Source organism: Molossus molossus, unplaced genomic scaffold (genome assembly GCF_014108415.1).
Source record: "Molossus molossus isolate mMolMol1 unplaced genomic scaffold, mMolMol1.p scaffold_m16_p_15, whole genome shotgun sequence".
NCBI classification, from domain to species: domain Eukaryota; kingdom Metazoa; phylum Chordata; class Mammalia; order Chiroptera; family Molossidae; genus Molossus; species Molossus molossus.
In genome coordinates this window covers 4,165,802-4,189,359 of record NW_023425350.1, presented here as the reverse complement: position 1 = coordinate 4,189,359, position 23,558 = coordinate 4,165,802, and the positions used below count along the sequence as shown (strand labels likewise).

Below are 23,558 nucleotides of genomic sequence, written 5' to 3'. Positions count from 1 at the left end.
GGCTCCGGGGTAGGCTGAGACGGGAGGGTCCTCAGCTAAAGCCAAGAGCGGATCAAAGTGGTGGGACTCGCGCCGCGGCCGCGGAGACGTGAAGGTGAGCCTCAGGGTCGTCCCCGGCCCTCCGCGGGCCCGGCCGAGCCTGCGGGCAGGGTGGGAAGCCGGCCCCCGGGAGCGGCCGGCCTCGACGCCGCGCTCCTAGGGGCCGTCCGGCGGGAAGGTGCGAGCCAACGGCCGCTTCCATCTTGGGCTGGGCCGGGCGGGCGCGGGAGCGGCCCTTCCTCCTCCTCCGCCTCCTCCTCCTCCTCCCGCCCCGGGCCGCCTCCGCCCGAGCCCCTCCGCGTCCCGGGCGCCCCGCGGGGAGCGTGGGCGGGGGAGGGAAATTCAACTGGGCCGCGCGTGCGGGGACAGACAAAGGGGGCGGCGGCGGCGGGCGGCCCGGGCGGCGGGCGCATTGTCTGACGGCGCCGCCCCCGCCCCTGCGCCCGCGCCCCCGCCCCGCCGCAGGCCCTCCGCACGCCTCCTCCGATCCGGGTCGGTGCTCGCCCTCGCTCTCCTCCCCGTCCCCATGGAGAAGACGGAGCTGATCCAGAAGGCGAAGCTGGCCGAGCAGGCCGAGCGCTACGACGACATGGCCACCTGCATGAAGGCCGTGACGGAGCAGGGCGCCGAGCTGTCCAACGAGGAGCGCAACCTGCTGTCGGTGGCCTACAAGAACGTGGTCGGGGGCCGCCGGTCCGCCTGGAGGGTCATCTCGAGCATCGAGCAGAAGACCGACACCTCCGACAAGAAGTTGCAGCTGATTAAGGACTATCGGGAGAAAGTGGAGTCCGAGCTGCGGTCCATCTGCACCACGGTGCTGGTGAGTCCGGGGAGCCGGGGCATGGGGCGCCTGGGCCGCAGACGCTCTTTTGTGTGTGGTCTTCCCGTGGGGAGTCTCACGGGCACGGGACAGAAATGCGGGCCGGGGCGCACCTAATGGTCTGGCGATGTAGCGGGATGGAGACGGTAGCTTGACCTCCTTAGTGGGTTATTTCAGGGGAGACTCAAGAGGCCGCTTTTCCAGGGTGAGTAGATCTTTTCCCAGGTTGCTTCGCACAGCATCACTTGGAAGCGTCCAAGCGGGTCTCCCCAAGACCGAACGTCGTTTTTAAGCATACTGAGGCTCTCTGGGAACCCTGTAAATGTAATTAATCAGTTCGTGGACTCCAGGCTTCGGTTGGGAGAAGGTACAGGCACCTTTGCCATAGGCGCAAATGTATGTATGCGGTTTTCCTCCCAGACCTAGTGATGGAAATTTACTTTGAAAATCCAAAAGGACGCTATCTTTCAAGTAAGAGTAGCGGTTGAGCTTTATCCCTGTTGGAGGGGTGGGGGGGCAGTTGGGTGAATGTGAAAAAGACACCGCTAAATCTAAAGAACAGAATTGCCCGGGTAAGTTTCACCGTTTAATAACGTTGCCTCGATTCCTCTCTGGTGTGGAATAGGCGAGGGAGGCTTTCCAGGTTTCGAACTGTCCCGACTTAGCAACGGCGGCTCTTGGGTGGAGTAGGTGAGTGCTGTGATTCACCCTTATTAGTGAGAGAGAACATTTTTAGCTTTGTCATTGTCTGGATCTTTTGATCAAAGATACGTTTTTAAAATTTCAATACCAGCATAATATCCTGGAGTGTTTCTACCAATAAAATATGAAATGTACAGTCGCGCTTTTTTAAAATGCCACTTTACAAGAGGTCTGATATTTGATGTGTTTGTTCCTCGTTGCAGTTTAGGTGGACAAGATGCTAGATTGGTGATTTTTCACGAGGGAATTGAGAGGGAAGGGCTTTCTCTCCAACCTTCTCTTCCTTGCCCCATCAGATTGGTGAGGCAGGAATTTTTTTTAAAACTTCTTTAACCTCTTTTTCCAATACAGTAAATAATATGTGATCGGAACAAAATCATGGTCGATGGAAACAGCTGGTAAAGGGGCAAAGAAAGCAATGGAGAGTGTACACCAAGTACTTTATTTGGAGATTATTTGCTTTAGTTATAGTCATCTATATTTTCTTAGCTTCCACTACCTGCCTGGCATAGAGGCACTTATAAAAACTTTACAGACTTGCTTGTGTTCACAAAATTTATGTGGTAATGCCTGGTGACAACATTGAGTCTTTTATCAAAAGAAGACACAAGAATTCCATAGTTAATGAGAAGCTTTTCTAGATTTGTAGGGGGGTTCCCATAGCATATTACAGCCTCTTTCTATTCAGTGATTACTTTGCAGTTTGTAACTTGTAACTTACCCTGCAATAACTCTGAATTACCACAAATTTTTTCCTGTTCTCTAGCAAGTTTATTCTGAGCCAAAGGAATGTTTGTTTTAATCTGTGGCTCTTATAAATTTTAGTTTCTATGGTGTTATAAGTGTAGGAGAGTTTTGCTGAATTACTTGAAAAAGAGACCAGGTGTATTAGAGTAGACCGTTCAAAGCAGTGGTTCTCAACCTTTTAATACAGTTGCTCGACCCTTTAATACAGTTGCTCGTGTTGTGGTGACCCCCCACCATAAAATGGTTTTCGTTGCTACTTTATAACTGTAATTTTGCTATTGTTATGTCTTAGGTGACCCCTATGAAAGGGTCGTTCGACCCCCCAAAGGGGTCGCAACTCACAGGTTGAGAACCACTCACACGTTGAGAACCGCTGGTTCAAAGGGATCGTTTCAATTCGAGAGCTCCCCTGAAACTTGGGACAATTTTTTTTTTTTAATGCCAAGTAAAATAGAAGAGTTTAACTTGATTAATCTGAGGCATAAGTTAAGATACTTTTTATTGCTCTTGCCGGTTTGGCTCAGCCGTTAGAGTGCCGGCCCGCGGGCCGGAGAGTCCCGGGTTCGGTTCCCAATTGGGGCATGTACCTCAGTTGCAGTTTGTCCCCGGCCCTGGTTGGGGTCGTGTGGGTGGCAGCCACTCAATGTGTCTCTCTCACATCAGTGTTTCTCTCTCCCTCCCTCTCTCTCTTTCTGACGATAAATGCAAAAATGTCCTCAGGTGAGGATAAAAAAAAAAGATACTTTATATTGGTAAAAAGGCTTGAGTCTAACCAATGTGTCTCATGATATTTCTCTCTCTCTCCCCGCCTCCACTTCTCCCTTCCACTCTAAAAATCAGTGGAAAAGGTATCTTCAGGTGAGGATTAACCAAAAAAAATAAATAAATAAAAACGTCCTAGGAAAGGCCATCTTCCATTTGCAGTTGTATTTGAGAGTTGAGTGTGCAGGGCACTGCTCGGATATGCAGCGTGAGGAGAAACAAAGCTGAGAACCATGCTGTTTGTCCTGCAGTGATTTGTAAGGAGTGCATGTGAGACATACACAAATAATGTAATCCCCTTGAGATGGTTTTGAACAAGCTATATGTAGTTTTAAAGAAATAAAAACCTCAGGAAAGCCCTGGCCGGTGTGGCTCAGCGGTAAGAGCGTCGCCCGCGGACCAGAGAGTCCCGAGTTCGATTCCGGCCAAGGGCACGTCCCTCGGTTGCAGGTAGTCCCCGGCCCCGGTTGGGGTTGTGCGGGTGGCAGCCAGTTGATGTGTCTCTCTCACATCGATGTTTCTTTCTCTGTCTCTCTCCCTCTTGCTCCATCGGAAGATTAATGTAAAAGTATCCTCAGGTGAGGATTTAAAAAAACAAACCTCAGGAAAGGCTTCCCAAAGAGTGGTTTCTGGAGTGGACATAGCAGGGAGGGGGTGTCCACATTGCAGGCGGGAGGACCACGTCCCGGACGGTAGGCCGCATTGGGGAGGGAGGCGGCGTGGGCGGAGAGCCTGGAGCCTGGAAGGAAGGTGAGAGCTCTGCAGGAATGTCGGAGGGGATCTTCGGGGGCCTGTGGGGAGACGGGACTTACGAATGATTTCGAGTGGCGCCATTGGCAGCACCTGGAGTGCATGGTAAGGCGTCTGGCAGAACCACGGAGAAAGAAGTGAAACCTGATGTTTCTGGACGTGAGTGCTGCAGTGAGGTCTCGGGTGCAGAGCAGGGAGGCAGAACTATCTAGAAGAGACTAGTGAAAGGGACGCAGAGCGTAGGCAGGCACAATTTGGTCCTTGATAGCGGAGATTCTCGGCCTCTTTCCCTTGTTTTTTTTTTTTTATCCTCACCCGAGGACATTTTTGCATTTAACTTCAGATAGAGCAGGAGGGAGAGAGAAACATCGACGTGAGAGAGACACATTGAACGGGCTGCTACCCACATGACCCCAACCCGGGCTGGGGATAAACTGCAACTGAGGTATGTGTCCTTAGCAAGAACTGAACCCGGGTCTCTGGACCGCGGGCCAATGCTCTAACCGCTGAGCCAAACCGGCCAGGCCCTCTTTCCCTTTTATAGCATAGGTTGGGGTGGAATTATTTGAACTATTTACTCAAAGTGAACATGGTGGACAGCGCTCAACTCTTTTGATAAGCACTGTATTGAGAGAGGCTGCTGAACTTTAAGGGCAGAAAAAAAGTTAAAAATTTAAATGAGTAAAGAGCAAAGGAGATTAAAAGGACCCAAATGACCAGACTCTTCGTAGATAAGTCTGAGAAATGTTAGAGAAAATATTACCAACTTATCTCTGTCTCCCGGTGTCATTGTGAAACATGAGGGTTGGGCTAAAATTTCTGGGTCTCTTTCAATTCTGATTTTTTGGGGATTATAAAGTTATATAGGTCCTAAAGTCCAGATTGGAGAACATGTCAACGGTATGTGAAACGTTGAAAAACTAAGGATGATTTGAATGAAATGGCTTCAGGGAGAAGTATACAGACATTCAAAGTTAAACAAAAAAGATTAATCGTAGGGCAGCTGAGCAGTGGTTAAATGCGTGTGTGAGGTGTTTGTGAGTCATTAGGAACTTGGTATGAGGGAAGAGCAAATTGAGTAAATCAGAGGGAGAGGGGAGAAAGAAAGAAGCCTCGACCTGCTGCCCCCTCCCCGCACGACCCAGCCCGGGCCGGATACCAAATCATAACTGAGGCACGTGCCCTTGACTGGAATCGAACCCAAAACTCTCTGGTCTGCGGACCGACGCTCTAATCGCTGAGCCAGACCAGCCAGGGCTTTAATATGTTTTCATTGATTTTTTTTTTTTTTTTCCCAGAGAGAGGAAGGGAGAGAGAGATAGAAACATCTATGTGAGAGAAACATCAGTCGGCTGCCTCCTGCACGCCCCCTAGTGGGGATCAAGCCCACAACCCAGGCATGTGCCGTGACCTGGAATCGAACCAGGACTTCTCAGTCCATGGGACGACTCTCCCATCCACTGAGCCACACTGGCTGGACTGGGTTCTGACTTTTCATATAATCATTTACAATAGTATATAGAAACTGAAAGTTGTGTCAGTATGTAAAGGTCTCTGTAAACTTAATTCAGTAATATACTTGAATTTAGTTAAGTGTTCTAAATTAATCTCTTGAAAATGTGTGGTGCTGGTTATTACTTTGAAGTAAGACGGATATGTTATTTCTGACAGTTAATGAATCTTAATGTAATTTTGTTGGCATAATAGAAAAATTATGGACTCTGGAATTAAGACAGATTGTTTTTTAATCAACCTTAAGTTTTGTGACCATGAACAAGTCATCTGTTCTTCTATAAACTGGTGATAATGGTGACTGTTTATATAGGCTTGTAATTAAAATAATAACTGATATTTATTGGGCATTTACTATACACCAAACACTACATTTTTTAAATCCTCACCCGAGGATATTTTTCTATTTATCTTCAGACAGAGAGGGAGGGAGGGGGGGAGAGAGAGGGGGGGGGGGAACATCGATGTGAGAGGGACACCTTGATTGGTTGCCTCCCGCACGACCAAGGTCCAGGGCCCGAAACTGCAACTGAGGCACATGCCCTTGACCGGAATCAAACTCGAGACCCTTTGGTCCTCGGTCCGATACTCTAACTGCTAGGCCAAACTGGCCATGGCCAAACACTATTTCAAGCACTTTATATGTCCATAGCAGCTTTATTCTAACAGTAGAAACCTTGAAACAATCTGTTAATAGGAAAATGGATAAACAGTTATATTTATACAGCAGAATACTAAGCAATAAAAAGGGATGGACTACTGTCCCACCAGTGTGGCTCAGTGGTTGAGGTGACCGGTTCCATTCCCGGTCAGGACATGCCCAAGTTGTGGGCCCAATCCCCAGTGGGGAGCATGCAAGAGGAGGCCAGTCGATGTTCTCTCTCATCAATGTTTCTCTCTCTCTCCCCCTCTCATTTCCTCTCTCTAAAATCAATAAAGGGAAAAAATTTTAGAAGGGGGGTGGACTACTGATACACACTACAATATAGATGAATTTCCAAAGCATGCTAAGTGAAAGACGTTTTGCATGAAAAATTACGTAGTGTGACTCAGTTTATGTGAAATTCTAGAACACGTGAGGGTAGTCCATGGTGAAAATCCGCAGAGTAGTGGCCTTTGTGGGAATGGAGGTAGCGATTGACTGGGAAGGGGCACGGGGCATTTCTGTGGTGATTGTAATGTTCTTTGTGTTGCTAACTCCTAAGTGTGTATCTAACATTTGTGCATTTCGTTGTATGTAAATTTTGCTTCAAAAGAGAGAAAACTCTTCTGGCTAGTTTAGCTCAGCGATTAGAGTGTCAGCTCGAGGACTGGAGGGTCTTGGGCTTGATTCCTGGTCAAGGGCATGTACCTGCGTTGCAAGTTCAGTCCCCCACCCTGGTTGGGTTGTTCAGGAGGCAACCAGTGTCTGTCTGTCTGTCTCTCTCTCTCTCTCTCTCCCCCTCCCCCCCTTCCTGCCCCCTTCCTCCCCCTCTACCCCCCCTTCCTTTCCTTTCTCTTCCTCTCCCCCTCCTTCGCTTCCACGCCTCTGTCTAAAAATCAATGGGAAAATATCCTCAGGTGAGGATTAACAACAGCAGCAAACTGTAGTTGGCAATTGACATGCCTGTTTTGAGTTTATATACAAGCAAATAGAAATGGATGCATATGTGATAAAGCAAGTATGGTAAAATGTTAATGGTAGGATCTCAGTGGTGGGTGTTCAATGTAATTGTTTGCCACATGTTAGGGGTATGATATTCTGCATTGCTGTGCTTGAATGCCTTTAATACCTGTAGGTATGTTGGAATGGCTTCTGCTTCCTTATCTTGAGAATGGTGATGTCAGGTTAATATCATCTTTCTCCTCACTCCCAGCAGAGTTGGCATGTATGAAGTTAGGTAATGGTCTTTTGGAGCTGTTTGCATTTAGGTTTGAAAGTTAGATAACTTTCAGAGATAGTAAGTCAGGTTAGCTGTTAACTAGCATTGGTTGAACCATTTCAGTGAAACTTGTCTTTCACACAGATCTCGGCTCTTCAATGATTTTTTTCTATCCAGGTGAGCAGTATTCCATGATCTCTTTGTCACCTGGACCTTTGCTCCAGTTGGATTTGGCGGTGGTACTAAATGTGTGTTGTAGTTTACTGACTTGACTGGAAGCCTTCTCTGTCCTGGGTGTTTGCTGCAGGCTTTACTTAGAGAAGGGGAGAAACTTCCCGACGGTACGGGTGGTGAGACCATGACTGTAAGGCCCCTGTAAATTTAACGTAAATGCTTTCTTCTAGGACAGTCTTAGATTGCTCTTTGTGTCAGAGGTGGTTGTGGGAATGCTCTAAAACCATAACGATACTGATTTTCAGGTCAGACTTTTTCCTGCTCAAGTAACTCTTATTGATAGTACTCATCTACAATTAGTACTTTAATTTTCCCTCTCATTTTGCCTATTCCACCACACAGACATTACTTGAACACAGCTCAGAGAAGTTTTGCTCTTTTAAAACTGTAGGATTAGCCATCTACAGTGAAACACGTTAAGTGTTCGCCCTCGGCCTGGTGCTGTTCTGCCAAGTGCTTGGCAGTCTGTATACTTCTCCTTCGGTGTTTGAGCTGCCCTCCGGCTCTGGGGCCAGTGAGACGGTTCGCAAGGGGCCAGCACAGGTTCACGCACCTTTCATCAGAAAATACTCTGGATTGTTTGGGGACCGATTGCAGAGACCAGGTAGTCAGTTCTGGGAGGTGTCAAAAAGTTTGGAAAGGCTAGGTGTCCCATTAACATTTTTGCTTTATGAAAGTTAATTTCTATGAAATTTAGCTTTTAACATATTTATAAAAATTATATATTATATTTAAACATCCAAGGCCTGACATTTGAAATCGGAAATGGTATAGTCCTGGCCAGTTTGGCTCAGCGGTTAGAGCATCAGCCCGCGGACCAGAAAGTCCCGGGTTTGGTTCCCGCTAAGGGCGCGTACCTCGGCTGCAGTTCATCCCTGGCCTCGGTTAGGGTCATGCGGGTGGCGACCACTTGATCTGTCTCTCTCACATCGATGTCCCCCTCCCCCGCTCTATCTGAAGATGAATACAAAAATGTCCTCCGGTGAGGATAAAAAAAAAATCGGAAATGGTATAGCCCTGGCCAGTTTGGCTCAGTGGCTGGAGCGTCAGCCTGTGGTCCAGAGAGTCCCGGGTTTGGTTCCCGCTAAGGGCATGTACCTCGGTTGCGGTTTGTCCCCGGCCCTGGTTGGGTCGTGTGGATGGCAACCACTCGATGTGTCCCTTTCACGTCGATATTTCTCTCTCTCTCTCTCTCTCCCCTTCCCACTCTATCTGAACAAAATATCAGAAAGTGTCCTCGGGTGAGGATTAAAAAAAAAAAATCAGAAATGGTATATATTGAAGTGACTTCATCAAACTGCACTAGTCCTCCCCTTATCCACGGAGAACATGTTCCAAGACCCCAGTGGATGCCCGAAACCATGGATAGTGCCCAACCCTCTAGAGACTATAAGAACTTTATGGTTTCTCGTTGGCATATTTGAGTTGCCAGCATCACTTCTCGTGCTTTGGGGCTATAATTAAGTAAAATAAGGATTACCTGATCACCAGCGCTGCAGTATGGTGATCTGATCAGTGAGGTGGCACTAGTGACTACTGGGCACGGAGGGAGCTAATAGGGGTGGGTCTGCTGGGCAAGGGAATGACTGACACCCTGGTGGTATGGCACAAGATTTCGTGACAATAATGACAAGCATGCAATTTAAAACTTATGAATTATTTGTTTCTAGAATTTTTCATGTAATATCTTTGGACTGTGGTTGACTGGTAATTGAAATTGAGAAAAGCAAAACTGCAAATAAGGGGGTATTGCTATACTTGTGGTCCCATGGAAAATTTAATTCCTCCTCTACTTTCCCACACCTGCCAAGATATTTAAAGTTGTTAATTTTTAAAAATACATATATTTTGATTTCAGAGAGAGGAGGGGAGAGGGAGAGATAGAAACATCAATGTGAGAGAGAAACATCAATCGACCACCTCCTGCACGCCCCCTACTGGGGATTGAGCCAAAACCTGGGCATGTGCCCTGACCGGGAATTGAACCTATGACCTCTCGATGCACAGGACGGCACTCAACCAACCGGCACTGTAGCCACACCGGCCAGGCTAAGTTGTTGATTTTGATGAAATCCAGTTTATTAATTTTTTCTTTAGGCTGTTTGTGCTTTTGTTGAAATATCTAAGGAATCATTGCCTGGTCCAAGGTCATGAAAATTTACACTGATGCTTTCAGTGAGAATTTTATGGTCTTAGCTCTTACATAATGGTTTTTGGTTCATTCTGAGTTAATTTTTGCATATGCTATAAGGAAGGGGTCCAGCCTTCATTCTTTTTATGTGGCTATCCAGTTGTCCCATATGAAAAAAGTCCTTGACCTGAAATCCTCAGCTTATGGGAAAAATAATCAGAAGTGGGTTGGGATAAAAGTTCACTTAAGGAAAACTTGTAATTACCCCATTCTTTGTGCTGCAGCTGAATTGTTGACCCAAACACTCCATGTTTTGCTTCCATCTGCTACTCACTGCTTTCTCATCTGTAAGCCATTCCTCTCCCTTTGCTAAATGTCGAAGTCACACCTGTCCTCCAGGATATAATTTAGGTGTCACTGCACTCGTTCCATAGTCAGTTACAAATTATTAATACTGCAGATCTGTTTGCTTGCACTATCTGCGTGCAGTTCTGGGTGAGCGAGGCGTGTTGCCTGTAAGGACTCCAAGGCACATTGATTTGCCCACGCAGCCAGTTACCCGTGGACTCAAATTCAGCTTCTCTGGACGAGCGCTGTTTCCATTGCCACTGCCTCACACGTTCTGAGATCGTCACTGCTTCCTCTGCGTTCTGTCTTGTGTGGAAGGGGGGGAGCATCGGGCCTTTATACATGCATGCTCTTCAGCTGGAGTGGCTCGCTTTGATCCCTTTTACTGTTCACTGGTTTTACTTGAAAAGACAAGGGGGAGGAAATGATTACTGCTTTTTAAGATCTCACAACCGTTACTAGATAAGATGGAGTCTCAGTTCCTTAATGGGACTTAGAGACCTTCCAGCCTTTGTGTTCAGTCTCCTTTCTCACTTCCAGCCTCGTGGAACTTCTAGGGTTCTCTCCTGTGTAGTGTACTTTCTTATCTTTGCTCTAATTCACTCCCCATAAAAGAATGTGTTAGTATATGAATGTGGTATTTTCTTTCTCTACAAGTTTGCTAATGAGACCCAATTCTATATTGTCTGGAGTTTACCAGTGTCCTGAGTTCCCCTTGTGGCTGTCTCTGAAATAAAATGTGCTCGATTCAGATCTGTATTGGTAAGCTGGTAAGGGTATGTGAGAATAAGGACTTCATTTTTACTGTTTCCTCTGTGAATTATGAAGCATAACCTCATTCAAGGTTTGTGTTTGTGTTTGTGTGTGCTGCACCCAGTAGTTCAGTTGAATATTAGCAATAACCCATTAAGTTTAGTTGCAAATGCAAAATAATCTTCTTACCATAGCCTCTTAAATTCTTTTTGACCCTGTTCTTTCCTTTTGTGCCCTGTAACAGAGTTGTTAGACTAGAGGGGCATACAGAACACAGCAGAGGTAAGTGTGTGGGGCATGGGTTTTCCATTTACAGATGGAAAATCACTATATAATTTCTGTAATGTGAATGGCTTAATTCAGTTTGTCATAGACTTACAAAAGCCAGCGCTCATGTGAAAGTACACGGGTGTCTTTGCTAGTATAAGCTATTATCTATTTTTAATAGAGTTCCTAAGATATAGCAAAACTTGACCTATTTACTAAGCTACAAAGGCAGTTTTGACCTGTTTTAATTATTAGAACATCCTTTTTATTAATCAGAATGTCTGTTCAGTTGGGTTACTTATGACCAAACTGAGATTTGACTTATCGTTCTGTTGTTTTTCCTTTTAAAAAACAACAACTTGTTTCTCCACTATCATTTATCTTCCTTCACAAATCCATGGCTAAAGTAGTTTCTGGATACTAGTAAATTGCAAGTTCTCTAAGGGAAAGGAAGTATAGAGATTGGTATTTGCCTGGTACTTTTGTTAATACTGATCTGTTAATGTTGGTCAGCTCTGGTTGTATATGTGTAATTGCTTTTGATGCAGATTGACAGATTTAGAAAGTATTATTAAGTGTCACCAATGGATGTATTAGAGTGTCCCTCCAAACCTGTGTATCTTGGCCAGAGAGTTGGGAATCTTTGAGTAGAAGATGTGTAACATTTCTGTATTGCTGTTTTGGACACTCAATATTCAGTTGCTAAGATGTGGGACTATAGCAGACAGAGGTCAGAGACAAAGGACTGGGCATTGCCTTTGTTTCTAATAATATCTGGAATTGGCTCCGCTGCTTTGGGGGACGCAAGGGGACAAAGACCATGGTTTTCTTTAATATTGGCACATTACAGTTCACACACTCTCCGTTATTTGTCAGAGGCTAAAATTCCTGCTGCGTGTCTTTACCACTGCAGTCACAACAGCTGCGTAGCTAGGTGAGTTGGAAGACAGGATGAACATCCCTATACAGGAGCATGTTTCGGTGCGGGGGGGGGGGGCAACAATGTTCTTTCCCCCAGGAAGACACACTCACATTCATGAATGCGCCAGAATTATACCAATTTTAAAAATGGGAATTGGAGATATGAAGGCTCATTAACACTTTTTTAGGGACCCCTGCCCATCAAGATAAGGAAGAATTGTCCCTGTCCAGTTTGTCCCAGTGGTTAGAGCAGCGACCTGTGGACCAAAGAGTCATGGATTTGATTCCAGTCAAGAGCATGTATTGTGGTTCAGTCCTGGCCCTGGTCGCGTTGTGGGGAAGGCAACCAATCGGTGTGTCTCTCTCACATCGATGTTTCTCTCTCCCTCCCTCCCTCCCTCCCTCCCTTACGCTTTATCTGAAAATAACTAGAAAAATATCCTCAGGTGTAAGGATTTATTTTAGCTCTTCTCCCTCTCCCCATACCTCCAAGCTGTCTTCTTAATTTGTTCTATCTTGTCTTTTTCCTGTCTTTTGCTTCCTTTTTTTCTTTTTTAATCTCTTTGATTATTTTAATAAAGAAGTAACCAAAATTCAAACTTATACTAATATAAGATTATAGTAACTCCCCATATGTACCCATCACCCAGCTTCAGCTATTATGAATTCTGTTTTGTTTATATCCCCACACACACTTCTGCCATTATTTTGAAGCCAGTCCTGGGCATCATCTGTTTAACCCATAAATATTAAAAAATACATATATCTTTAAAAGATTCTTTAGTCATTTTCAGCATATTTTAGGTTTTATTACACAGTTCTCATTTTTTAAGTTCTTGGGTACTATCTGTTGATTCGCTGATACCTCATTGTGGTGGATCTGCCCCTTGAGTAGTTCTGTTATTTTTAATTATGTGAATGGAGCTTTTCTCCACGGGACCTGTGTGTGCCTTGGACTGTGGAAGTGTCTTTGCATAGTGGTTTGGATGATTTGTTTCTGCTGTACACACCAAGCTTCGCCCATTTTTACACAGCATGTGGTTTTACACATCGTGTATGAAATGAAAATTTGAATAGCACCCACACAACACATGGGTTTCAGTTTTCCATAGGAGACTAGACCCCCCTTTTGGACCCCCTCCCCCACCCCCAAGAAGCCTAGGAAATAGCTTCCTTGCACTTCCCAGCAGTGGTGCAGAGTTTTTGTAGGGTCCCTGCTCCCTTCACACCACTGGATTGTCGTGAACTTGCACTTTTAGTTCTTTGTTTCCTTTTTCCTTTGGTGCTCTGCTGTATTTTTCCTTCTATGTTGTCTGTTTCTGTTGATGTGATACGCATTTGGTGCCTATTAAATGGAAACCAGAGCCTTATTGTGTGTGCAGAGGAGACACAGATAAGAGAGGAGTAATCCTGTGGTATTGAATTTGAGTTGGAGACCTAGTCTGAGGTGAGGATTTAAAGAAAAGTAACTGCCCTGAAGGAATAAAACAATGAGGGAACGGGATGGGGAGATTTTTTGTTAGAAATGTTAGCGATAGTTAACTGTTGCATGTTATTGCTTTGATAAAAGGTGAAGGATTCATAAAAGCAAGTAATTCAGGAAAAGTGTCGTTTTCCGTTCCTGCGTTGTGGCTGGTGTCCGTGTGACCCACAGGTCTTCCGTGGTGATGGCACCAGGCCAGTGCTGGACGTGCCACCGACAGAATTTCCTGAATGAAAAACACTAAGAAAACATTTTTATCTAGGAGTTGATCTGCTTAACAGGTCGCCCTTTGGATTTAGTACCTGAGAATTAGCACAGATTTTTTTTTAATCCTCACCCAAGGATATTTTTCCATTTGTCTTCAGATAGAGGGAGGGAGGGGTAAAGAGGGAGAGACATGATGTGAGAGAGACATATCCCTTGGTTCTGCCTCCCGCATGACCGTCACCAGGGCCGGAACCAGACCGTGGCTCTCATCTGTGGGACGATGCTCTAACCACTGAGCAAACCGCCAGGGCAGTTAGCACAGATTATTACAAATTGGAGAATATTTTCATTATTTCATAGAAGAGGAAATCAACTAGGCAGCTCTAGAACCAGATTATCGGACCAGCACTCATTCTCCAGTGTTCAAATGTAATTCGTGGTGAATATTATAAATTTGGGGGGTTTTTCTTTTCAAAAGATCACCATCTTGCCCTGGCCAGTTTGGCTTAGTGGTTAGAGCATTGGCTTGCAGACCAGAGGGTCTCGGGTTTGATTTCCTGTCAAGGGTATGTACCTGGTTTGCAGGTTAAGTCCCTGGCATGTGTCCAGACCAGGAATCAAACCTGCGACAGTGCCTGGGCCAGACATGTGGATATTTACATATTGAAACACATACTGTTTATCACAAGTGTCTTTTATTTCTCCCTTATATCTTATTTCAGACATTAATGTATATACTTTGTATAAAAATTGTTGGTGCTGACACTGTTACAGGTGCCCCATTTGACATTAATGTATATTTTTAATTTGTGTGTAGATATATTAGCTACTAGTTTCATTTTAGTATAGTTAAGGAATCAGAACATTAGTTATAAAGGGGGTTATTATGTACAATTTGTTATCCAAATTGTTCATTTGACGCATAGGTGACTTTTTGTTTAAAAAAACGTCCAGAGCTCTCAGTAATATGGTGTCACTGCTGGTTCTCCCTGAAGTGGCCCGTATTCTAATGTAAATTCTTTCCTCTTACTTGGCTCATATTTAAGGGTTTTGGTCTAGAGTGTCCTCAGTTACTAGTCCGTCTTGTAATTTTGAGTTGGAAGTTCGCAGATCTCTAAGATTCTCACAGAGGAGCGCACTGCCCGCATCCTGCCTCAGTCAAGTGACACTGTCATTGCAGGAGGGAGCCCTCGGGCTTCTCGGGTCATACAGTTTGCTGGTTAAAAACGTACAAAGGGGAACTCCCGCTTAATTGACAGGAATAACGAACAGGAGAAACTTGTAGGGGGACTTCCAGTTACATAAATGCTAAATGTGACTCCTTTCCTCTACACCTGTCTTTTCACCTTCTATGGAAAGATTTTCTTATGCAGGGAGCCACTTGTCATTTTGGGTGTTTTCTCTCTGGTCTGTATTGAGATTTTTTTTTATAGAAAGTTGTACACTGCCTGGCCAGAGTAGCTCAGTTAGTTCGAATGTTGTCCTGTGCACCGAAGGGTCTCAGGTTCAATTTCTGGTCAGGGCATGTAACCCAGGTTACAGGTTTGGTCCTCGTTTGGGGGGTGGGGGGGGGTGGGAGGTAACTGATACATGTTTCTCTCTTTCTTTCCCTTCCTCTCTAGAATCAGTGAAAAACGTGTCCTCTTGTGAGAATTAAAAAAAAATATAACAGAAAACACAATGTTGTATACCTAGACTATATACCTTAAGCATTCTTAGCCTTTATTCACTTTAGCATTAATAATAACTGGTGTTTGTAATACTCTGTATAACCAGGATTATTTTAGTAAAACATGAAGCAGGTTCACTGTCTACATTTAATTGGGCTAAAATATAAATTTCTACTACTGATAGCCTGCAGAAAGACACAATTATTCTGTGCCTGTTGTTTCCTTCACGGAGAGCTAGTGGCATCTGACAAAGAACCATGCTACCTGGCTGAACTCCAGCATGGGAGCAAAGCCCAAGTAACTTTATAAAAGCCAACACTGGAAATCGTACGCCATGACTATGTGCAAACTAGTAATCAGAGTCTGATTTTAGGAAGGAAAGTTTGCACTTGGCTCTTAGGGCTGGTCGGCGGCCCTCCCAGCCCTCGGAAGCCAGTGGGGGAAGCTGGTCCTTGTCAGTGCGGGCACATCTGGCTGGAGGGACCAGGAGGGATCAGTGCTGGAATCGCGTTCTCTTCTCACCACGAGACCTCCTCCTAGTCGGACTCTTCTCAGCCTCAGCATTCACGCTTCTACCATGTTTAATCACGAAGCACTGGGTATTAAAGGGACCATGTAGCATTTCTTTGTGACTATAAAAATGTTCTCAACAGAGTTGGCGCCTTTCCAGAGCCCCTTTGTGGGATCTCGTCTTAGCTCACTTGCTGGATGAATGAACGAAGGAACAGACAAGCTCTTGCTAATTAGTGTTTGGTGTAATCCAGGTCTACCATTAGAAACTGACTTGCTCTGAGCCAAAACATTCAACCAGTGGCAACTACTTAGCTCGTGCTTTATGTCTGGGGTGGTGAGCTGTAGTTACTGTGACCATTGACGATTAACGGCATATCACTGTGAGTTCTTGATTGTAATAATTGCCTCTTATTAGTGCCTAATGTCTTATTTACTACTTTCAGGAATTGTTGGATAAGTATTTAATAGCCAACGCAACTAATCCAGAGAGTAAGGTCTTCTATCTGAAAATGAAGGGAGATTACTTCCGGTACCTTGCTGAAGTTGCTTGTGGTGATGATCGAAAACGTAAGTGCGTTTGGTTTGCAGGTAAAGCTAAAATGTAAAATAGGGAGGCTAAATGGGGCACTACGACAATAGTTTCTGTGTAGTCTCCGGGCTTTTCATAACTTTAAGAAACCTTTTGAAATCTCCATGTAAAGAAAATTAATAATGTGCCCTGGCCGGTTTGGCTCAGCGGTTAGAGCGTCGGCCTGCGGTCCGGAGAGACCCGGGTTCGGTTCCCGCTAAGGGCATGTACCTTGGTTGCAGTTTGTCCCCGGCCCTGGTTGGTCGTGCGGGTGGCAGCCACTCGATGTGTCCCTTCACGTCGATGTTTCTCACTCTCTCTCCCTTCCTCTCTCTCCCTCCCACTCTATCTGTACAAAAAATGGAAAAAATATCCTCGGGTGAGGATAAAAAAAAAAAAAAACAAAAAAAAAAAAGAAAATTAATAATGTTACCATATGTTTTCAAAACTGAAAATATAGTTGTCATAAGTTTACACTTTGTGCTCTTTTTAAAAAAGTAAACTCAAACTTTCTGATTATAATCTGATAAGATATTGAAAACAGGCTTTATTTTTTGTTACCCTGCTGTAACAAAATTTGTGTACTAAACTTATTGATGTATAATTTCTGTTGCCATAAAAATAAGCAAAATTGAACATAACAGAACTGAACATTCAAATATCAAGTTAATCTCATTTCACCCTTTCTGGCTTATTGGCATTTTCTAGTCCCATGCATAGAATATTTCTGTATTCTAGAATGTACAGATAGTCCGTATTGACAGAGCTAAGACTTGACTCATTGTGGGGCTCCCTTAAGTGCCAGGGCTGGAGATCCTCAGCGTGTTGTGCTAAACCAGCCATGTTTACATCAATAAATGTGACCTTTCAGAGGACAGAAAATGTACACATTCAGGCCACAGAGGACTCATTTAATTTCTGTTAGGTCAGTATTTCCAAAGTAACTTTTTTTTTTCCCCAGGAAGGTGACGTTTTTATTAGGCCAATGATCAAACTCTGGTCAGAGCAGATTTTTTCTGTATGGTGGCACTTTATATTGCTTTTCACATAAAACATCCTGGTTCCAAGGATCAGTATTGTTTCTACGGATAAGTCACAAAAATAGAGAATTTGGTGGTGGTGATCTTTGTAAAGTGTTTTCATTATTTTGAGAAAAGGATATTCCAGCCAATTTAAGATGTTATTGGCATATAACAGTCAAATTATTTTTAATTGCTGCATTTCCAAGTAATAAAATTAAAAAACATGAAAGAATAAAATTGTTTTAGCCCCAGTGATGGGAAACTCTGGTATACTATATACATATATATATATATATATTTAAGCTAATATAAGCCAAAAACATTATAAACTAGTTTTAAATACCCAGTACAAGATAGTGTTTGCTTTTTGCTACAGTGCTTTTAAAAGAATGCTACAGAGAAAAATCAGGTTCTACCAAGAGCTAGTAACGTACATTAATTGTGTTAATATGCTATATAATGGGTGGATATTTTCAGTATCCTGATTTTCATATTTTGCCTTCACAGAAACGATAGATAATTCCCAAGGAGCTTACCAAGAGGCTTTTGATATAAGCAAGAAAGAGATGCAGCCCACACACCCAATTCGTCTGGGGCTGGCTCTTAACTTTTCTGTATTTTACTATGAGATCCTTAATAACCCCGAGCTTGCCTGCACACTGGCTAAAACGGTAAGATGTGCGTTCAGAAACACTCTCTTTAGCTAAGGCTATTTGAGATAACATACATTAACTTCCAGGTATTTTATTTATTTGGATATCCAGGGATGATGTCTACTATCTTTATTTGGCTGTCTTCTCCTTTGTCTTACCATCATGCCTCCTACCACCACGGTTCTCAGTATCTTGCTCTCTCCCGACTCTGTCAGCAGTGATGTCTGTCTAAAGGGCATAGTGGTCAGAGAGAGCAAAGGAGGACGAAGAAATGGAGAGCACTGCCTGCCATGAAAGTGTAGAGGGGGAGAGTGCCACAGAGCCTTTTGCAAATACACACGAGTTCTCATTGGTGAGAGGTGTGTTAGGCACAGCTACTGCGCTGCGTGTCCTGTGGAGAAATACGAACTGCTTGTGCCCCGGCCAGGTGACTCGGTTGGTTGGAGCATCATCCCGTCCACCAGAAAGGTTGCGGGTTCCATTCCCAGTCGGAGCATATTCCTAGGTTTTGGGTTCAATCTCTGGTGTCACAGCACATATGGGAGGCAACCGATTGATGCTTCTTTCTCGCTCTTACTCTCCCCCACCCTCTCCCTCTCCCTCTCCCTCTCCCTCTCCCTCTCCCTCTCCCTCTCCCTCTCCCTCTCCCTAAAATCAATAAACATATCCTCAGGTGAGGATTTATTTTAAAAAGTGCTTGTTTGCCTTGGCCAGTGGTTAGAGCATCAGTCTTCGGACCAAAGGGTCTTGGGTATGATTCCGGTCAAAGGCATGTACCTCGGTTGTGGTTCAATCCCCAGGCCTGGTTGGGGTCGTGTGGGAGGCAACCGATCGATGTGTCTCTCTCATGTCATTGTTTTTCTCTGTCTCTCCCACCCTCCATCCCTCCCACTCTATCTGAGGATCAATGGATAAGTAGATGTTAAAAAAAAAAATTGTTTACTGATTACCATAGCTTTATACATTTCAAGTCATATTCAGAAGTTCTTAAACTGGAAATGTGATTTCATCTTTTATTCTTAATTGATGGTAGAACATAAAGTGAACGTTCACCTGTTTTTTAAAAATGGTTTGTAATTGTGGACTTACCTAGGTTGTGTTTATGCAAATATTGTTTACCATGGATATTAATATTTTACTAGGCTTTTGATGAGGCCATTGCAGAACTCGATACACTGAATGAAGACTCATACAAAGACAGCACCCTCATCATGCAGTTGCTTAGAGACAACCTCACAGTGAGTTGTTCATTTTTTTCTTTTTCTGGAACAAAAGTACTTATATTTTATTTGAGGCTCCTTGTCTCTTGGGGTAGTTATATAATAACTACAGTTTTTCTTAGAAAATGAATATATAGATATATAAATAAAAGTATTAAGTGCTTATCAGTGTTTTGTACAGGACGACCATTATTTTGTAGGCAGGTTATCAAGGTGAATAGGCATTTTATCAGACCTTCCTGAGAAAGGTACTAAGGTTGCAGGAACTCATAACCAGTTAACGTCACTGGCTGTTTCATTGGGATGAAGATGTTAATAAATCATTAATGTGGACAGTTTAGGTAGTTTCATTCTTTTCTGCCTTTGAATAAATTAGCTGTAGCAAGGTAGGGACTACGGTAGGTATATAAGCTTCTCTACAATCACCAAAGTGCCTTATTCTGATATAATTTTACTTTGAACTATACCTGATGTTCTGTAGGCTTTTGGTAGGGAATAAACCTGCACCTCGATTTACACCTCTGCTTCTAGACCAAAACCTCTGTTTTGCTTGTTTGTTTCTTTTACCTTGTTTTTTCTTTAGTTTTTCTCCCTACTACTTGGATAAGCAGATGATAAAAGAGAAAATAATGGATAAAAAGTACAGATTGAGCTTAATTTAGCTTCTCTTAGAGGTTTAAGTAAATGTGATGTATCAAAACCTTAGTCAAAATGTGGAAGAAGGGAACCTAATCACCTTTTAATATAAATGTAGTTCTCCTCCCTGAGCCCTGATTTGGGGCTTGAGCTTTGCTAGATAAGATTCTTCTAACACCGGCACCGTGCCTGTCAGCTTGGATGAACAGGGAAATTACGAAGACACTTTTCCCAGCCATTGGAAACCCTGCCGTCCTGAGCGACAGCAGAACGAGCGCCGCGAACAGCCTTCGTGGAAGAAAGGCAGCTGAGCGGCTAGGCCTCCTCCCAGGCAGCACAGTGCTGTCAGTGTCTTTACTGGCCTTTCCTCCTAGGGCAGCAGTGCCTCCGGTGGTGTTTGTTTTGTTTGTTTTATTTGTATCAGTATCTTAATAAGATAACAAGATTCCAGCTGTTCTGAAATTCAAGTCGTGTCTTGGTGTTGGTCTAATGGAAATCCATTTTGTGAGCTACTGATTACAGTCAGTGAATACCGACTATTCCACTTTCACTCCATCACTCCACCCTGAAATCAGATCCTTAGAGATCGATTTTATTTGTTTTAATATCCTGCCTAGTTCACAGATCCTTTCTCTGTATCTACATGAACACCTGCTGCTTCCTTATAACTGTCGCCCTCTCCTGTTCAGCTCTTTGCACAACACAAAGGGAGCTGGCTTTTTTTACTCTGTGATAGCTCTTCAGATGCTTGAAAGCAGTCGTTATGACCGTGGCCCCCTGCTCCCTAGAAATTTTTGTCTTATTAATCTCAGATTATATTTGAACAGTGCTTTCACAAAGCGCCTTGGGCTGCTGGGAATGAGAGCAGTACATTCTAAGGAGGTCACCTTGCTTCTTTCTGAAATTACAGTGCTCATAGCAACAGTGAGCTTTAAAGTGTACTTGGGAGTGTGTGTGTGACTTTGTAAATGCACTGTAAGTAGTCTGCAGGGATACACTTTAGGGAGGAGTTGGTGGTATTTGGGTTTTGAGAACTATAACTTTCCGTCTTAGTCATAATCTGTTTGAATAATTTACTGCTCTCAGAATTACATTTTGATATAACAGTAGGACTTGATATAATTGTCTAATCTGGAAATATGATTTTTTCCCCCTAGTTATGGACATCAGACAGTGCAGGAGAAGAATGTGATGCGGCAGAAGGGGCAGAAAACTAACCGCATACAGGGTGGCGTCCTTCTTCCCTCCAGAAACCTTTGTACACATCTCCATTCCTTCTTCCATTTGGATTTCCTAGAGCAGAGAACCCATTCATGTGTATGGAATCAGCTGTTTGTAGTCTTTCACACTGCAGCTGTGGGAAAACTCCATTCCTTGATTTGTGTTTGTCTTGGCCTTCCTGGTGTGCAGTTACTGCTGTAGAAAAGTATTAATAGCTTCATTTCACATAAACATAAGTAACTTCCAAACACTTAAGTAGACAACTAAAAATGTATTTGGTATTTTAAGTAATCTGAACCAGTTCTACAAGTGACTGTGTTTTGTATTACTGTGAAGATATGAAAATGTAGTTAATTACAATTTAAAGAGTGTTTTACATAACTTCTTAATTTCTACATTCCCTCCCTTACTATTCTTTGGGGGTTTCCTTTTGGTCTGCAAGTTCCATGTTCTTAATGTATTCCTTTTTGGTAGGAATCACAAGTATTAGATGAATGGGAAAGCATTTGATGATTCTGGGCTGCGGGTCACAAATTGAATGCCTCCTGTGTCACACATGGGGAGATCTTGTGTATCTGTGACAACAGGGAGTCTCCTTATTCACTCTTCATTTGCTGCTGTTTCAGTTGACAACTTCCCTTCCTAATAAAAATTCACTTACACCTCCTGCCTTTGTAGTTCTGGTGTTCACTTGACGAGGGAATAGAAGTAGCATGTGGCTGCCAGAATACAAGCATTGCTTTTGGCGAATTAAAGTGCATTTCATTTCTCAATACAGTAGAAGGGGGAAATAGATTACAGTACACGAGTTCACGTCTAAAACTTGAGTACTTTTCCACGCTGATCTGTGCACATGTGAGAGGGTGTCCAGTTTGTCTAGCGATTGTTATTTAGAGTTGGACCACTGTTGCGTGCTATTAATCATGGGCTGTAGCTCCAGAAAAGCCTCATGAAATTGCTGTGCCCTATGTAACGGCAGAGAAATATAAAATAAAATTGCATTTTATAAACCATTTACTATGGCCTTGCAACAATTGCATACCATTGTAAAGGACAAGTGAATTTACTACTTTCTGAGGTACTTGAATACTTCCCTTTTATGTAAAATGTAGTAGTGATCCCCACATTTCTCCATTGTGATGCACTTGTCTTAGGGGTACCTGGAAATATATAAAATTGGACTACATTTCTTAGAGATAGTGTTTTATCCATAGATTTTTGTGGCCAACTCTTTCTCAGATGTAAATGATATCTAGTTAAGTGTCATATAGAATAAAATGGGCATTTTCAAACTAGAAAAGTTAACTGTGATTGGGAATGCTTTGGCTGGTGGTAGTTATGCTTCGGGGGATACTCAGCGGGATGTCAGTGCAAGAGGAGAGGACCTTGTGTAGTTTTCAGGTTCTTCCCTTGGCAACCCTCCCTCGTGCCTTTGAGTGAATGAGGCTGGTTTTAGAGAGTCACGTGGCTGTTACACCAACCTGTCTAAGTTTTGGCCTGAGAATTTATTTTAAAGTCAAAAGATGACCTGAAAAATAAGCTTTTTAAGATTAACCCTTTATCTCCTAAAATGTGACTGTGAAACAAGGGTTCGTTTGCACTTGATTTGTTTCCTGAGGGGAAATGAAAAGACAGAATTAAATGGGACTTGGGGAAATACTCATTTAAATAAGAATACTAGGGCTTTGGTCCCCCAAAAATCTAAGACACTTTAATTTTTTTATGAAGGACAAAACATTTTTTATTTTTAATGAGGGAGAAATAAATCTAAACTTAGAACTTAACACAAACATCTGAATCAATTGTTTCCCCAACTACTTGTAAACAAAATATTTCAAATTCCACACAAGATTCTGCAAACCCATGAGTACACACATACTCTAAACTTGATGCTGAATTTGGATGATCTCCCTGGAGGAAATCCATGAACCAGATGTGAATTTATTCTTCCAGATGTATTTTGTATGTTTGAGGGAAAATGAAACATTTCTTCACTGCCTTTGAGGCCACTTAAAAAATCACTAAGATGGAAATGGCAAAAAGGAAAATCTACAAATGAATCTTCTACTCTAAAGTGGTCCTTCATTACATTGTTACTACATTAAACTATATAGACAGTTGCTACGTTATCAATTAACATTAACTGGTAATTCAAAATCAATTTAACATTTATACTCCATCCATTTTCTCTGTGTTTTTACATTATCTGGAAATTAAAGAGAAAAATACACAGTTTTAATCAAAATGTCATGACCTCAATATCTGAGATATGTTTTGACACAAATGAATCAGCAAAATTTAATAAATTAGTAGCACACCTGAATCTAATTGCTAGTTCCACCATTTGAAAATTGTTTTACAATACTAATGACAAGCTCAATAATTAAATTTAATATCACTAAAACAACCTCCATCATATTAATATCTCAACTAACTATAAACAAGATGCTCCTTTTGGCACATATATTCAGTAAGACTTTTTTTTTTATCCTCATCCGAGGACAATTTTGCATTTAT

At 43.1% G+C, this 23,558-nt stretch overlaps 1 protein-coding gene across 1 annotated transcript; it reads left to right on the top strand.

The window, feature by feature from the left end:
• Window positions 1-3: 3 nt before the first annotated feature.
• Window positions 4-22,336, top strand: YWHAQ (tyrosine 3-monooxygenase/tryptophan 5-monooxygenase activation protein theta). The gene is made up of 6 exons (XM_036263501.1): window positions 4-94; window positions 505-859; window positions 16,165-16,288; window positions 17,819-17,982; window positions 19,107-19,202; window positions 20,978-22,336. The coding sequence occupies exons 2-6, from the start codon at window positions 566-568 to the stop codon at window positions 21,035-21,037; spliced, it is 738 nt and encodes a 245-aa protein (XP_036119394.1). The 5' UTR covers window positions 4-94; window positions 505-565; the 3' UTR covers window positions 21,038-22,336.
• Window positions 22,337-23,558: the final 1,222 nt, after the last annotated feature.

Coding starts and splice junctions, on each gene's coding strand:
- YWHAQ (XM_036263501.1), top strand. CDS start 566: ATGGAGAAGACGGAGCTGATCCAGAAGGCGAAGCTGGCCGAGCAGGCC. Junction 17,983..19,106: donor CCTGCACACTGGCTAAAACG/GTAAGATGTGCG, acceptor ATATTTTACTAG/GCTTTTGATGAGGCCATTGC. Junction 19,203..20,977: donor TGCTTAGAGACAACCTCACA/GTGAGTTGTTCA, acceptor TTTTCCCCCTAG/TTATGGACATCAGACAGTGC.